The sequence below is a fragment of the Molossus molossus genome, unplaced genomic scaffold (genome assembly GCF_014108415.1).
Source record: "Molossus molossus isolate mMolMol1 unplaced genomic scaffold, mMolMol1.p scaffold_m16_p_17, whole genome shotgun sequence".
Classification (NCBI taxonomy): Eukaryota; Metazoa; Chordata; class Mammalia; order Chiroptera; family Molossidae; genus Molossus; species Molossus molossus.
This window is the reverse complement of record NW_023425352.1, coordinates 48,212,255-48,229,625: the sequence shown is the minus strand read 5'-3', so window position 1 is coordinate 48,229,625 and position 17,371 is coordinate 48,212,255. Positions and strand designations below refer to the sequence as shown.

Genomic DNA, 17,371 nt, shown 5'->3' with positions numbered 1-17,371 from the left:
TCTCCATTGATATATATTTAAATTACTTTTTATTTTTACCAATGAAGTTGCAGTGAACCTCCTTGTGGCTCTCTTTTTTTTTATTTTTTTTTATTCTCACCCGAGGACATTTTTCCATTGTTTGTACAGATAGAGCGGGAGGGAGAGAGAGGAAGAGATAGAGAGAGAGAAACATCAATGTGAAAGGGACACATTGAGTGGCTGCCACCGCACGACCAACCAGGACCGGGGACAAACTGCAACCGAAGGACGTGCCCTTAGCGGAACCGAACCCGGTCTCTCTGGACCGCAGGCCGACGCTCTACCCGCTGAGCCAAACCGGCCAGGGCTTGTGGCTCTCTTTTTGTCCACAGGTGCAAGCATTTCTGAAGGACAGACTATATTCAATGAAATTGCAGTAGTTTTGCTCATTGTAAATTTGCACAGATGAGACTAAATTGCCCTCTGAAAAGTTGGTCATTTACCTTCCACTTGCTTCTCATACCCTTAGCACTCGTGGATAATATCAAACATTTTAATTATTACAGTAAGAAGAGCAAACAATGTAATTTTCTTAGTCATAGTTCCTGCTTAATGATCAAGAAGTAGATTGGGAATACTTTTCATATGTTTATCAGTCATTGTATTTCATATGTGAAGTATATGTCTAAATATTTTTTCCTTTATTTTAATCACCTTTTTCTAATTGGCATTTAGAAGCTATTTATACCATATAGATAATAATCTTTTCTGGGTTATTATATATAACAGATACTTTGTTCATCTTTTGCATTTTGACTTTTTAGGTTTTATTTATTTTGAAATTTAAAAATTATGCAGTCCTTTATACATTGAATTCCTAGCCCCCACCAAGTGGCATCCAGCCGGGTCATCACCATTATGTTTCCCATTGCTTTGAAAAGCAAAATTTCTGTGTGTTTTAATTACTCACTCATTATATTCTTCTTCATTTTTTTTTTAGTAAATCATTGTTGCTAGTCTTTCATATGTACATTAAAATTAACCTAAGTTCAATTTATAACTATTAAATTGATAAACAATTTTAGTGAGAGTTGACATTTTATTTTATAGTATGAGTATTCCCATCCCGCCCTGGCCGGTTTGGCTCAGCGGTTGGAGCGTCCGCCTGCGGTCTGGAGTATTCCCATCCCAAATTATTATATTTCTTTTCATTCATTCATTCATTCTTTTATGTCATTAAGTAAAATGTAATACATGTATACATTTGCATACAAAGATAGGCATATGTAAAATACAGTTGTACCTATTTCTTTTTTTTTCTATCCTCACCCAAGGACATTTTTGCATTTATCTTCAGATAGAGCGGGAGGGAGAGAGGGAGGAAGAGAGATAGAGAAACAATGATGTGAGAGAGATACATCAAGTGGTTGCCACCCACATGACCCCAACCAGGCCGGGGACAAACTGTAACCGAGGTACATGCCCTTAGCAAAAACCATACCCTGGACTCTCTGTACTGCGGGCCAACACTCTAACTGCTGAGTCAAACTGGCCAGGGCTGTATCTATTTCTTAATAAGTATATATACTATAAAATTTATAACTTTAGTTCTATTATGAAAGAGACATTGTGTCACTGAAACTTTTCTTTGATATACAGGAAAGTAGTATATATTATTCATCCTGTATGAAGCTGTGCTACTTAATACTCAGCATTTTCGATATTTATCTTGCATTCTCTAGGTGGACAATTTTATCACCTGAGAATATATTTCTTCTTTCCTTACAATATTTGAAGCTCTCATTTCTTTTAGGTTCATTTAAATTGACTAGAACTTTCGATAAATTATTGATTAACCTCAGTGATAGTGAGAATGCTTATCTTAATTTTAAGTTTTGAGCAGGATATTCACTTTAAGTTTCTGGAATTTGACCTGTTTTAGTTAAGAATGATTCCTCATATTTATTCACTAAGGTTTTTGCTTGTTTTTTTTGTTTGTTTTTTTTTTTTTACTTGGCTTTTCTTTGCTTTAATAAAGAATATACATAAAACTATTATCAAATACTTTTCTAAAATGTCTTGGAATATAACAAAACAAGTAATTTCATCATTTGATTTCTCAAGCATGAGTCCTTGGTTTGTTCCTGCGATAAACTACATTGTCTTGCTGTATTATTCTTTTATTACATAGGTTTAATTTGCTAATATTTTATTCAAACATTTTATGTTTAAATTAACAAACAAATCACCTGATAACTCTAGCCCCTAATTCCTGTGTAATTTTGTTATCAGGTTACATAATAGTAAAATGAAATCATTGAAATGGGAGGAAGCCTGGAATTTAAATAATCTGCTCCTCACCGTATAGATGGATAACCAAAGACAGAGACAAATGATTACATTAGCAAAATTATATCAGAGACAGGACTGTGCGATATAAGGTTCATGAAGTTAGTTTCATAAAGTTTGGGAGGCGGCTTGTGATGCAAAGTCTAAGAAAACATGCAGTGACTTGGTGATAATTTGTTTTCATGAAACATCCTGAGTACAGTGGCCTCTATGAGCTTCCTATTGTACTTAGAAACGACAGTTTCATTCTCCGACTCTTTCATGTGTCCCTTTAAATAGATTGTGTTTCTTGATATTTGCTTTCATTGTCTTGGATTTCCCTGGCAGTTCCAGGCCCACATAATAGATGCATAATCAATATTTGTTACTTGATGAAATTGTTTCCCTTCACCTTGACGTGCACTTTTATAGCACTATTCTATTAGTTACATATTCTACACAACCCATAATTCATGGTCATTTCTTGTTACTACAAGTAGTTGCAGAGCAGCACTGTTTCACCAGGAGAAATGGAAGCGCTGGCTTGTTTTGCCAGAGGTCACTTGGATGCCAACATCAGGTGACCTCAGACCCCTGCTGTACTTCTCAGACTCAGCCCCAGGCCTCTGAGCTAGGCTTTCCTGGAAACAAACATGCTTTCATTACATTTCTTTCCACAGGAGACACTAAAGCCCCCGAGTGTCTTGAAGGGAGTTACTGTACCTCTTTCCGTCTGCCATACTTACCAGCGTTTGGTGGCCAGCTTGGGCCCTTTAAAGAGTTATTTTGCTTGATTAAAAATAAATTAATTAAAAACTAAATTGGGAACTTTCTGTGATTCTGAATTTGATATTTTAAGTGAAAGTAAAACTTGAAAGAAGCTTCCCCCCAGGCTTTGCTAAGTATGATGACCAGACAAGAAGAAAAGTATGTTGCTTCTCTTTGAAGTCCAGCTCTCTAAGCCTTTGTGGAATATTGCAAATGAATTTCAAAGGGAAATTGCATTCCTCCTTCTCACTTGTCCTGGATTTCTGCTGCTGTCTCCTCCCTCTAAACACCATTTTTCTTTCTCTCTTTTGGGATGATATTTTCTTAAGCATACTAATTTATGCACTTATGCATTTATTCATTCATTGAGTAATTATTTGTTTGGCTACCATATATCAGGTGCTAGGAACAGAGGGCCCAAGAATGAGCAAATGGTCACTAGTCAAATAATCTCCTCAGTGAATGTTTAATTATAAACTGAGACTCATGCTCTGAAGGAAAAACTTGACTTGGGTAGAGAAAGATCTCAGTGGTGGGTAGGGGGTTGCAGTGTTGGTGAAAAATTTCCCAAGGAATTACTTCTGATCTGAGATCTGATGGATGTCAGTTAAGCAAGTCTAAGTGGTATAAAGGTGGCAGTGAGGAAGGAGAAGAGACACATTCCAGGCTAAAGAAAATGGCATGTGCAAATGTCCTGTGGCAGAAGGAAGCATGGGTATCTGAAAATATGTTGATATATCTGAAGCAAAATAATAAAAATGATATAATAACTATGCATGATGAGTTTGGACCAGACTATCTAAGACCTTTTAGGGAAGGTGATATGTGGGGATGGAGAGATGATAATAGGGGAGTCAAATGTGTCAGTTGTTATATGGTGAATACATTGTAGAGAAGGCACAGAGGCTAGAATGAAAGCTAAGACTATATACAAATTTTTTTAAAAAAACTGAAAGTAAATTTGATGACGGTGGGGAGCAAGAGAAGTACATGATGCAAGAGATGTTTGAGAGGTGAAATAGAGAAATGGATAGATACGGAAATGAGAATGAGTCTTGTTCAGGAAGCCTCTAGCTCTTGGTTTTGGGTCACAAGATACAGGGGGTCTCTTTATCACCTACACGGTCCTCAGTCCATACTAGGTTAGTGTAACCATTATCATTGCAACCAAATAACTCTAAGAATGTTCCTGTGTGACTGAATCAGTGGATAATTTCAGAGATTACTTACTTGACCTCTCAGTATTTGATTTCTGAGACTACCTCCTTGAAACTTTCTCTTCTCCAGCCTGTACAACTTCAGAGTAGTGTGGGTAACTTCTATTTCTGGCCATCTTTTCTAAGACTCATTGTAGGGGTATCCTCTTCTATCTGCCTAATAAATATTGGTGTCTTAGATATTCTTCTAAGAATATTTGGTCCCTACACAATTGTATCCAATTATCATTGTTAAGCCAGGGACTTGGTCATTAATATCCACTGTGGACCCTCCTAACTACATAGCTAATTACATACTTATTGGATATGTGTACTTATATGTCTCAATGCCAACTCAAACTCAAAGTATCCAGTCTAACTCTGGATATCTCCCACTCACCTGAAGAACGCTTAGTTCTCCTTCCATCATTGATTTGGCCAGTGAGTTATAATTTTACTCTTTACTAACAAGTCCAAAGGGCACAGGCCTCTCTTTTTATTCTTCATACCTCTTCACAGGGTTTTGTGAAACCTTTTCCTTTTCCAAATTCAGAAAGAAATCTAGGTCTCTTTTTCAAATACCAAGTTAAAAATAAAGAACTGATTTCAGCTATATTGTTTCTTTACCCTTACTCAAAGTTTGTTTGTGTTCATTTGTATCTTTGCTACAGATTTGTTTGATCTTGATGTTCCCAATAAACATGTGCAATCAAATAGACATCAACCCTGGCTAATTAAGTCTGGCTACTCAAGGCCTTTCTTTTTGCAAGTGTTTCCTCTAGAACTTAAAGTAATGATACTGACTTTGATGCTCATTATAGATAACAGGGAGTTTTTGTTGTTGTTTTAAAGGACAGAGGAAGAATGCCACTTTCAATGAGTAAATTAAGTTGTAATAAGGCCTCTAAGAAATACAATTCATTGAACATAATAGTTTTAGACACAGTAGAAAATCATTTCTGTTCATGATAATTTAGTTTCTAGACAGAAAAAGATATATTATTATTTTTTACATGCATTCAATACTATTTTAAAGTACTTTACTTGATAAAAGTAATTTTTAAAACATACATTTTTATTGGTTTTAGCGAGAGAGGAAGGGAGAGGGAGAGAGAGAGATAAATGTTGATAAGTTGCCTCCCACATGCACCTGGACTAGGGCTCAAACTTGCAACCTGGGCATGTACCCAGACCAGGAATCAAAGCAGAGATGTTTCAGTGCACAGGACAATGCATAACCAACCGAGCCACACTGGCCAGGGCAAAAAAATATTTTTTTTAAAAAGAATATATCACTCACTGTCTTTACCCTCTAACAGCTTGACATCTGAAAGATACATAAGTATGTCTAGGAAGAATAAAATTTGTACTATAATTGTGAGAGTATGGAAGGTAGCTGTATGAATTCTGATTTGGGGCATCTAAAAAGTATACCCTTTTAGATGTGAAGGAGATGATATTTGATCCAGGCCGTGATGTACAGGTATGAATTTGAAAGAGCATGGGAAAGACTGATTTTCAAACAGAATAAGCAGCTTGCAAAAGAATCAAGCCAAAAATGAAAAATTATTTTCTTCAAGAATTAGATGTCCTTTTATACCTGGTATGAAAAGTGTTCTAACAGACATTGAAGCATGAGATACTGAAAGGAAGACAAGTATAAACATATTTATCTACACATGCAGGAACTGAAATGAACACCTTCTTCCCTGCATTTTCACCGGATACTAGGACATTCAGGTAGCCTAAGTCCAGAGGCAGACATTTCATTAGTTGGTGCCTTCCCCTACATGAATATGGTTCTGCATTGCCAGCATTTAATTTTGCTGACAGTAACCATCTGAAATTAGTACATAAGTGGTGTGTAAATTTCTGGTTCAGCACTACAATAATTTATGGTTTCGTGTAAGATAAAATGAATTTGGCTTACTTATGTAAAAAACAAAAAAAGACTTCATTGGAAGACATGAGGTAGTACAAGTAAGTAAAGGCACAATGAAAGAAAAAGGCTCAAATTGGGCAGGAGCACAGGCTGCTGCAGGACTCTAGGCAGTAGGAAGATTTGGCTATGCAGGCTAGAATTAGGAGAAGACTAGCAGCATTGATTATTAGCTCCATCAGGACTTCACACCACTGGCTTAAAGGAAGAGAGAGCAATTCTCCAAATGGAAATCACAGTATTATTGCCAGAAGGAGGAATGGATTCTAGGTAAAGGGCCAAAATTTCTCCTATGTTTGATTTTCTTGTTTCTGGATATTTTGATTTTTTTAAACTTGTCTCTATTTGCTATAGACTAAATATTTGTATTCCCCCAAATTCATATGTTGAAATACTAAACCCAAGGTATTGGGGAGGTGGGGCTCTGGAGAGGTGATTAAATCATGAGTGCTGAGCCTCCATGAATGGATTGGTGGCCTTTTAAAAGAAGCCCCACAGAGATCCCTCCCCTCTTGGGCCAGGTGAGGTTACAGCTAGAGGCACTCACAGACCCCACATCTGCCAGCACCTTGATTTTAGAAATTGAAATCAACCCAAAGTCTGAATGTGTATCTGTGTGTGTGTGTGTGTGTGTTTGCACACACATGTGTGTGAGTATAGAGAGGTGGGATAACAGAATCACTTGGGAAACTTTTAAAAATTAAATTAGACATACCTTGTACCCCCCTAACTTCCACTCATTTAATATATAGGATATTTCAGCAGAAGAAACAGTCTTTTCTTTTTTAATAGCTACTCACTGGTGATTCCATTATGGTCACCATCTAATTTATCCCACAAATCGAGGACTACTGACAGACTTTTTGGGGACTGAATCTTATTCCTAGATTGAAGATGTTTATCATTCTGTATTCTGTGACCACTAAGAGAATTCTCTTGAAAAAAAGTTGTACCCCATTATAAGGAAGAACTTTTAAACTTTGTAACTTCACACTTTTCCACACGGGGAATAGGCTACCTTGCACCACAGTCAGGTCTTGTCTCTAAAAGTGTTTACACTGGAGCCCATGACCATATGCCAGAGGGAAATATGAATGAAGATGAGACAGTGACCTTCCTCTCCCACTGAGAGTTAGGATACATTTTGACATCGTGTTACAGTTACCTCCATATGAACAATCAATGTGCTACAATGTACTTCTCACCAAACATCAGCATTGTCTTCGTGTTCCTGAGAAATCAAATCAGAGATACATTTCTGTCTGAGAACCCCTTAGCAACAGGCTGACTGACGTCTAATGAGCAGCTATGCAAACAGTGAGCTCCTTCCTGGCTGAGAGAGCTGGTGCTCCTAGGATTTCAAATGAAACAGTATTGGGATGTTAATAGGTAGCATGGTCTTATAGTCACTACTTTTAAAATAGAGTCTCCTTACCAAATCAGAAAAAGGTAATGATGAAAAGCAGAGTTAAGCCTATAGCATGGTAGACAGATTTAAAGGTGACGAAGAAAATCCCGTTCTCAAATATCTTTTTTCATAGCTTTCCTGGGCTCTACTATTGGTTAGTCATTCTTTTGGGTCAGTTATGGCCACCTCTCTGACCTTGCTGGGAGTAAGGGACAGAACTAGCCTACAAGACAAGGTTCCACAAAGCCAAGTTTTAGAGCAAGGACTTTCTCCCCTGAGACCACAGGTTAGGGCTTGAAGGTACCATGTTCTATGCCACGTGAAGGGATGACAGGCATATGTAAAATTAGTATGCGTAGCTTGAACTAGGAACCAAGAAGAGGATAACAAACATCAATAGGACAATAAATGTGAGTTCATTCAGAAATTGTTGTTTACAACTTTTTTTTTTTCCTACAGACTAAATAGGGCAGTAAATTTCATCAAGTTTAAGGGTCAGAGTAGCCCTGGCCGGTTTGGCTCAGTGGTTAGAGCGTTGATCTGTGGTCCAGGGAGACCCAGGTTTGGTTCCTGCTAAGGGCATGTACTTTGGTTGCAGTTTGTCCCCGGCCCTGGTTGGTCGTGCAGGTGGCAGCCGCTTGATGTGTCTCTTTCACGTCAATGTTTCTCTCTCTCTCTCTCTTTTCCTCTCTCTCCCTCCCGCTCTATCTGAATAAAAAATAGAAAAATGTCCTCGGGTGAGGATAAAAAAAATAAAAATAAATAAGGGTCAGAGCAGAGGGCAGAAGGACTGGTGTCGAGGAGAGAGGCTCATGAGAGGGGTGCTGACAGAAAAAATCACTCCCCTCTTAGTTACATGACAACAGGTCCCAGTCTAAAGGCTTTTCTGTTTGATTTTTTTAAATCATCAGATATAGTACATTAATTACAGGGGTTGGAAAAAGTAGGTTTACTGTGTGAGTACACGAAACAGTTTATTCTTGGATTAGTATAATCATAACCTGCATGTCTTTTTCCGTACAAAAAACTGTAAGTCTACTTTTGTCCATTCCTGGATTTTAATGATATAGTTTAATCTTGTATAGAAATGAAAGAACATTATGTTCTGGTCTTTTCTTTTTAATAAACTTGTGAATATATCTGAGTGCCTGTGGTCCCATTTATTCAGAATAATTTAGACTCTGCTTTTCCTGGGTTTGGCTGGAGATACAGCACAATGTCAGTGAAAAGCCTGGTGGATCATTTCGGTGTGGGGACCTCTGTGAATACTTTAATTCAGGGTGGCGTAAAGAGCACACACATTCCCCTGGTTAATAGTCTCCCTGTCACTGATTGGTTTGAGTACATTTCTTCTCCCTGTTTAACTTCTTTCCTAGCTATACAATAGACAATTACAAAATGGGGTCAGGGGTCACATGCTCATTACCTGTGAACTAAAGTATGCTAACAGGCTGTGAGTTTGGCCAAGACAGGAAGTTTTTTCTTTTATTGCATCTTGTATTAATGACTTTAATGCCTTTAGGCGGGGCATGCACACTCATGGGGACCCACCACCCTACTCCAACCCCTGAGTTATGGCCAGGCTCTGTGTTTGTGTTCTCTGCATAAATCCTAAAAACAGTTTAGTTTGTGACTCTAGGTTTAGACATTTTTTTAAATTTCTTTAGGCTTCTAAGGTTGTAATTCATAAAACCTTTTGAGAGAATGAATGTTCTTTTCCAACCCCAATTAGTAGAAAGATAGATGAGCTGAAAGGCAATTCATACGTGGTCAGGGCTATTGGGTGTCAGGCTACCTCCATACACTGTCTCCTTTAATCCTCAAAGCACCCCAGTGAGCCCTGGCCCATTTGGCTCAGCTGTAGAGCATTGGCCCATGGATTTGATTCCAGCCAAGGGCATGTACCTCAATTGTGGTTCGTCACCAGCCCTGGTGGGGGTCATGCGGGAGGCAACCAGTCAATGTGCCTCTCTAACATCAATGTCTCTCTCTTTCTCTTTCTCCTTGCCCCTCCCACCCTATCTGAAGATCAATGGAAAAGTGTCCTCAAGTGAGGATTCAAAAAAAAAAAAAAGCACCCCAATGAGCTACATATTATCATACCCATTTTACAGATGACAAAACAGACTTAGAGAAGTTAGCATCTTGCCCATTGTGGGAATTAGGTTCAAACTCAGACCTGCTTATCTCTAAATCTTTCAATGCCCTTATTTTCCTGAGATCCAACAGTAAAGGCAGATACCCCTTCTTAATGTTTCCCCCATTAACTCTTTTCTGGCCAGATATACATGAAGTTTACAACAATTTGAACTCAGCTCAACTTTGCTTTGCTATTAAGTTCATTGAAAAAAAGGAAATGTTTGCTTTTGAGTACAAGTGACGGAACACCCAAGGAACGATGGTGCTAACGTTAGAGCCATTTAACTTTATTGTATAACATGGAGGGTGGAAATAGGACATAATAATTTGTAATGAAATACATGACAAAATGAAAAATCCCAGACATAGTTGTATTCGCATAATTTATGGAACGTAGAGCAAATAATCCACATAGCTGAGAAAACCTTGCAATACTATTTTTTAAAACTAAGTACATTTCTCTGATAAGTAGTGACATTGAGCAACTTTTCATAAGTCTATTGGCCATCTGTATGTCCTCTTTGGAGAAGTGTCTATTCAGGTACTTTGCCCATTTCTTAGTTGGACTGTTTGGTTTTTTTTGGTGTTTAGTTTTATAAGTTCCTTATACATTTCGGATATTAAGCCCTTATCAGATGTATTGGCCAATATGTTCTCCCACTCAGTGGGTGTTGTTTTTGTTTTGTTGATAATTTCCTTTGCTGTGCAAAAAATTTTAAGTTTGATGTAGTCCCATTTGTTAATTTTTTCTTTTGTTTCCCTTACTTGAGGTGATATATCAGAACAAGTATTGCTATGAGAAATGTCCGATATTTTCCTGCCTATATTTTCTTCTAGGATTTTTATGGTTTCGAGTCTAATATTTAAGTCTTTTTTTTTTTTTTTAATCCTCACCCGAGGATATTTTTTCATTTATCTTCAGGTAGAGAGAGACAGAGAGACAGGGAGAAAGAGAGAAACGTTGACATGAGAGGGACACATCAACTGATTGCCTCCTACACAACCTGACCAGGGCCGGGGACAAACTGCAACCGAGGTATGTGCCCTTAGCTGGAATTGAACCCTGGACTCATTGGTCCACAGGCCAATGCTCCACCACTGAGCCAAACACTACAAGGACTAATATTTAAGTCTTTAATCCAATTTTAGTTTATTCTTATGTATGGTGTTAGAAGGTGGTCTACTTTCATTTTCTTTTAATGTACTATATAATTCATTTATATATGGAATCTAGTAAACAAAATAAATTTAATAAACTAGAGACAGATCCATGGATACAGAGAACAGACTGATAGCTGTCAGTGGAAGGTGGCTGGGGGCTGGGTGAGAGGGGTGAAGGGATTAAGCAAAGAAACAAAAAAGAACTTGTGGACACAGACAACAGTACGGTGACCGCCATAAGGAAGAGGGGTGGGGGAGTAGAAGAAGGTAAAGTGGGGATAAATGGTGATGGAATAAGACTTTGTCTTAGGGCGGTAAACACAATACTGTTGATGGATTGTAGAATTATACCTGAAACCTGTATAATTTTATTAACCAATGTCGCCCCCATAAATTTAATAGAAAAAAGAAAAAAATACAGAAATGAATGATAAAAATACATTTTAATTTACATTTAAAAAGTTAAGTCTGCTAATATAAACAGAAAGTTTCTGTGTAGGATGATTTCCATGTCACTGAAATTGTCTTACAATACACATGGTAACCAAGAAATGTCCAGAACAAGACGTCTGTTTTTAAATGAGGAAAAAAGAGAAAGATGATACATTAAAAAGAAAGAAAGTGAAAGAGTGTCTCTATGGGGCACTTTTTTGTAATTTTAAAATTTAGAATTAACAAGCATTCTTCTGATTTGACCAAAAGATCAAGCTGATAATTTTTATTTCTTTTTACTTAAACAGTGCTCAAATTTATAGGTAGATATCTTCTGCAAGTGCAGTGCAAATTATCATAGATATAGTAAAGCAATTAGATGGCTGGATTTCACTTTCTGTGAGTGGAACTTGGGGTGGGGAGAGGGACACAGAAACGGCTGCCCTTTTCAAATAATTCACAAATGTGCTAATTATGTGTCAGATATAAAAGTTGAGGCATTGTGACCTTCAAGCCAACAAAAGACCTTTTCAAGTAAGCCATTTCCATGTACGTTCATAAAGGGAACAATGCCCTTCCACAGTTAAATAATGTATGGCTGTTATTTCATTATATATAAGTGGAAGCCCAGGAGTTTCACTGTTGACATACTGAAAGACATGCTATAAAAAAAAAACAAAAAAAACAAAGGCTATAAATCTATTTTCACAACATCTGGTGACGTTCTTCAACTAGTGATCCAAGGATGACTGGTGTTTGCTCCCACTGCGCACTGCGGGCAGCTAACGTGTGGTTTCTCCGCAACTATATGTTTTCTGGATTTGAGCAGTAAAAATGATGATATGTTCAAGTGTATAATAATGAACAGAGACATTAAGTATGTTAGACAACTGATTGTTAAAAAACTGAACTTGGTCCAGCGGGTGTGGCTCAGGGGTTAAGTGTCGACCTATGCACCAAGAAGTCGCAGGTTCCATTTGGTCAGGGCATTTGCCCAGTGGGGGGCATGCAGGAGGCAGCCAGTCAATGTTCTCTCTCATTGATGTTTCTTTCTTTCTTTCTTTCTATTTTTAAATCTTTATTGTTGGATGTAAAATGTATTACAGATGTTCCACATTTTTCCCCCATTGACCCCCTCCTCCCCACTCCCATCCCCCTCCCGCCTTTTCCCACACTATTGTCTGTGTTCATCGGTTATGCATATAAGTTCTTTGGTTTATTTCTTCCCACCCCCCAACCCCTTTCCCTTTGAGGTTTGTCAGTCTAGGAATGAATTTGTACTTGTTAATCTCTTCACCTTTTTCACCCATTTCCCCAACTCCCCTCCCAACTGGCAACCAACAAAATGTTCTCTGTATCTATGAGAATGTTTCTGTTCTACCTGTTCATTTTGTTTGTAGATTCCATTGTTGATAGATATGTATTCATTGCCATTTTGTTTGTTCATATATTTTATCTTTTTCTTCAAAACGTCCCTTCATCATTTTATATAATAACTATTTGGTGGTGATGAACTCCTTTAACTTTTTCTTGTCTGGGAAAGTTTTTATATGGCCATCAATTCTAAATGACAGCTTTGCAGGATAGAGTAATCTTGGTTGTAGGTTCTTGATTTTCATCACTCTGAATATTTCTTGCCACTCCCTTCTGGCCTGCAGTTTCTTTCTTTCTTTTTTTTTTTGTTCAGGTAGAGTGGGAGGGAGAGAGAGGAAGAGAGAGAGAGAGAAACATCGACGTGAAAGGGACACATCGAGTGGCTGCCACCCGCACGACCAACCAGGGCCGGGGACAAACTGCAATCGAGGTACATTCCCTTAGCAGGAACCGAACCCAGGTCTCTCGGGACCACAGGCTGATGCTCTAACAGCTGAGCCAAACCGGCCAGGACATGGCCTGCAGTTTCTTTTGAGAAATCAGCTGACAGTCTAATGGGCACTCCCTTGTAGGTAACTAGCTGCCTTTCTCTTGCTGCTTTTAAGATTCTCTCTTTGTCTTGAACCTTTTGCATTTTGATGATGATGTGTCTTGGTGTGGGCCTCTTGGGGTTCATCTTGTTTGGGACTCTCTGTGCTCCCTGGACTTGTATGTCTGTTTCCTTCACCAAGTTAGGAAAGTTTTCTGCCATGATTGTTTCAAACAGGTTTTCGATTTCTTGTTCTCGCTCTTCTCCTTCTGGTACCCCCAAGATGCGAATGTTGGCATGCTTGAAGTTGTCCCAGAGGCTCCTTACACTATCCTCATTTTTTTGTATTCTTTTTTCTTTTTGTTGTTCTGATTGGACATTTTTTGCTTCCTTATATTGCAAATCGATGGTTTGCTCCTTGGATTTACATACTCTATTATTGAAGCTGTGTAAATTATTCTTTATTTCAGTTAATGCCTCCTTCAATTCTAACTGCATCTATGATTTCTAACTGGTCCTTTTTTATGCTCTTGAGGCCCTCACTAAGTTCAGAGGTTCTCACTAAGTTCATTGAGCGTCCTTATAAGCAGTATTTTGAACTGAGCATCTGTTCGGTTGCTTATCTCCATTTCGCTTAGTTCTTTTCTTGAGATTTTGTTCTGTTCTTTCATTTGAGACCTGTTTCTTTGTCTCCTCATTTTGGCTGCCTCCCTGTGTTTGTTTCAGTGTATTACTTAATGAGAGGTATGGGGCTAGCTGAGACCAGGTGCTGCTCGTTTGAAAGAATTTAGGAAAACCTGAAGCAGGATCCAAGACAGGCCAATTCTATGGTTAAGCAAGTGGCAACAGCTTGGGTGGGCCTGAAAGTTGGGTGGGGCTGGGCCTCAGGGAGTCACCAGGGTGGGGCTACCAGTGTGAGCCAGGTTGCTGGAGTCCCAGATATGGCTTCTGTCTGCCGCCCCTGGGAAGGGCTCACCAAAGGAACAAAGGCCTCTGACAGTAAGTTTGTCCTGGAGAAAGCCCCCTCTCCAGCCCTCGCTCCAGTGCCAAACAGCTCAGTTCTTCCCTGTATGTCTCTGGTGCCCCTCGAGCTGCCTCCCCTCCAAGCTTAGAGGGAGAGAGTCCGATAAGTCCGTGCGCGGGCCCTTTAAGGAGCAGCCTGGGGCTCCAGCTGCGTCAGCCTCCCTGAGCCTCAGTTCCCGCTGGTTTTTCCAGCCAGAAGTGATGGGGACTTCTCTTCCTGGCACTGGAACCCTGAGCGGGGCACCTGGTGTGGGACGGGGACCCCTCAGTCCTCAGGAAGGACCTTCCCAGCCGAGGTGTCCTCCTGATTGTTATCCCCACACATGGGTGTGGGGCCAGCCCCTCTCGCTGCCGTCTCGCCGCTGCCTCACTGCCGCCCCTCGCGCCGCTGCCCCTCCTACCAGTCTCCATGTGGCTGCTGCTTTAATAACGTAGTTGTAGGACTTCCATTCAGCTTGATTTCAGGCGGTTTTGAATGATGGTTGTTCTGTAGTTTAGTTGTAACTTTGATGTGGTTGTGGGAGGATGCAATACTGTGATTACCTACACCGCCATCTTGACCAGAATTCCTCATTGATGTTTCTCTCTCTCTTCCTCTCCCTTCCTCCCTTCTAAAAATCAATAAAGAAAAAAAAAGAGAGAGATGTCTCTTTCTTAAAATTAACTATTTAATTTTAAAGAAAGAAAAGTGAATTTGCAGTGATGAAGACAGTGATGTGTTGTGTAGATTGGGGAAACACACTACCTTTGTACACAAACACCTGCTACCAAGAGGAACATTGTCTGTGAGGGTCAAAGGAAAGAAAAAGAATCCCATGTTCTTTCTCATGGCTCTTTCGTGGTATACAGAATGTGTTGGTAAATGTAGGGCTTAGGGAATGGACATGAAGGTAAATATTAAAAGAGCATCCACTTCACTGGAAGAGTGTTAAGTCTCAAAAGCAGTATGTATAAAGAAATTTGAGTACCACTGATGTTTGAGTCAAACAGACTGCTGGGATGTCAAACAGTGCCCATGAAGTTGTAGTAGAAAATCAAGAACAGGAAGAAGAATTTAATTATCTTGTATTTGTCCATCCTTGTAGTATATTTGATGCCAAATGAAACATGAATCAGATACAGTCATTCTGAATGCAACCTAAGTAGGCATAATAAACCTCTGGGAAGTAATAAATCAATTATAAATTTAAAATAAACCACAATCATAAGAAATTCCAAGAACTTATTAGCATTCAATCCACAGATAAATCTTTTTTCAGTCCCATGGGAAACTATAATAGCATCTTGTTATGGCTGGATGTTGATACTGTATAGGGTTTACTGATTCACCAATTGGGCTCTTTGTTATTTGTTTTAATAGATTCTCTGGATACGTTCATAAAACAGATAAAACTGATATCTGTAAGAATGCTGTTGTTTACTGCTGAGACTTTCAATGTATGTGTACATGTACTTACTTGTCTAGGAAAACAAATGTTTCTGAATTTCCTTGAGAATCTGAAATAATTTTTATTATTTTGAATTGTATTTAAGGTGGCAAATCTTGCTTGTTCCATGTCAACAAATGAAGATGGGATTAAAATTGTCAAACTTGCAGCCAATCACTTGGAAACTTTGTGTCCACAGGTATGAGCAAGTTACTGTCTCTTTCACTAAAGTAGCTGTAAAAATTATATACAATGCTTCAGACTCTTATACATATGGAAAGATATTTAAATGTTTATTCTAAACACAGAAGATAGCTCGTCCTAAGGTCATGGTTTATTCTTTACTAAGCAACTAGTTCTTTACTTTGCACCTGCTTCTTGCAACATTCCTTAAGGGCCCATGTCAGAATCTAGTGAGAGAAAGGAATAGCAGCGCTTTGTCCAGCAGATTTAATTTATTTTAGTCACTATTTATTTTGAAACCTCAAATAGAATGAAAGGAATGACATTTTTGCCCTTTTTAGCAAAAGAAGACACAGGTTTGGAAAAAGCCAAGAAGTGTTTTCCTTTCTGCAGTACAGGAGTATTTGAAATCTAAAGAGTGACACAAATTTAGGGAATTGTTTCTGGATGACTAGTAATCCTGAAGCCGTGAATCAAGATACACAGAAAGGCAATCTCAATCACCTTGCTTAGAATGGGCAAGAAATAATATGGATAATTACTCCTCATAAAGAGCACACGTGTTGTAAGGATGTGAAATAGGCAGTGACTCGAGACTTCAAGTCTTCGGACATCTGCCAAGATTCTCATTCTACTAAAAGGAGAGTGTGTGTTAAATTTACATATATATATATAATTTAATCCTTACCCGAGGACATTTTTCCATTTATGTTTAGATAGAATGGGAGGTAGGGAGGGAGGGAGAAAGAGAGAAACATCGATGTGAGAGAGACACATCGATTGCCTGACTCCTGTACAACCCCACCAAGGCTGGGGACGAATCACAACTGAGGTACGAGCCCCTGACCCGAATGGAATCCAGGACTCTTTGGTCCGCAGGCCTACGCTCTAACTGCTGAGCCAAACCGCCCAAGGCTGTTAAATTCTTGATTTGCCTTGCTGACAATTTCATCTCTAACATATTGAAGAAATAGTAAGAGAGACTGCTTCTTTGCACTTCATGTTGGTTAACAAGTAAGAACTGGCTGGAGGAGTGAAATCTAGAGGATCTGCCTCTGAGATCTTGCAACTGGTGTCAGTTTTCCATGTGATCCCACAGGGAACAGAATACTGCAGTGAGTTCTCTTAAGTGGTTGACTCCCGTATACTACCCTCAATAGTACAGGAGAGTTCTCATTTCTCTGCCTTGTGGCTAACACTTGATGCTGTCATTTTTAAAAACGTCTTTTTTGAATCTGAAGAGTATTAAATGAATATCATTGGGTTTGCTTTATAATTTTCTGAGTAAAAAGAGAACATTGTTTTCAAATGTTTATTTAACCAGTTGGCTTTCTAATACTATGAATTGCCTAAACCTTTTGAAAATTTTTAGTATTAAAAAAAAATACATGTTGCTATTAATTTTTTAAAGAGAGAGAGAGAAACATAGATAGGAGAAACATTGATCAGCTGCCTCCTGCACGCCCCCTACTGGGGATCAAGCCCACAACCCTGGCTTGTGCC

The 17,371-nt window shown here is 38.8% G+C and overlaps 1 protein-coding gene across 1 annotated transcript in view; it reads left to right on the top strand.

Moving 5' to 3' along the window:
* Window positions 1-17,371, top strand: part of CTNNA3 (catenin alpha 3) — a 1,555,380-nt gene that overhangs the window by 927,374 nt on the left and 610,635 nt on the right. The window contains exon 10 of the mRNA XM_036264901.1: window positions 15,792-15,884. Within this exon, the coding sequence (XP_036120794.1) occupies window positions 15,792-15,884 (93 nt within the window). The remainder of the gene's footprint in view (window positions 1-15,791; window positions 15,885-17,371) is intronic.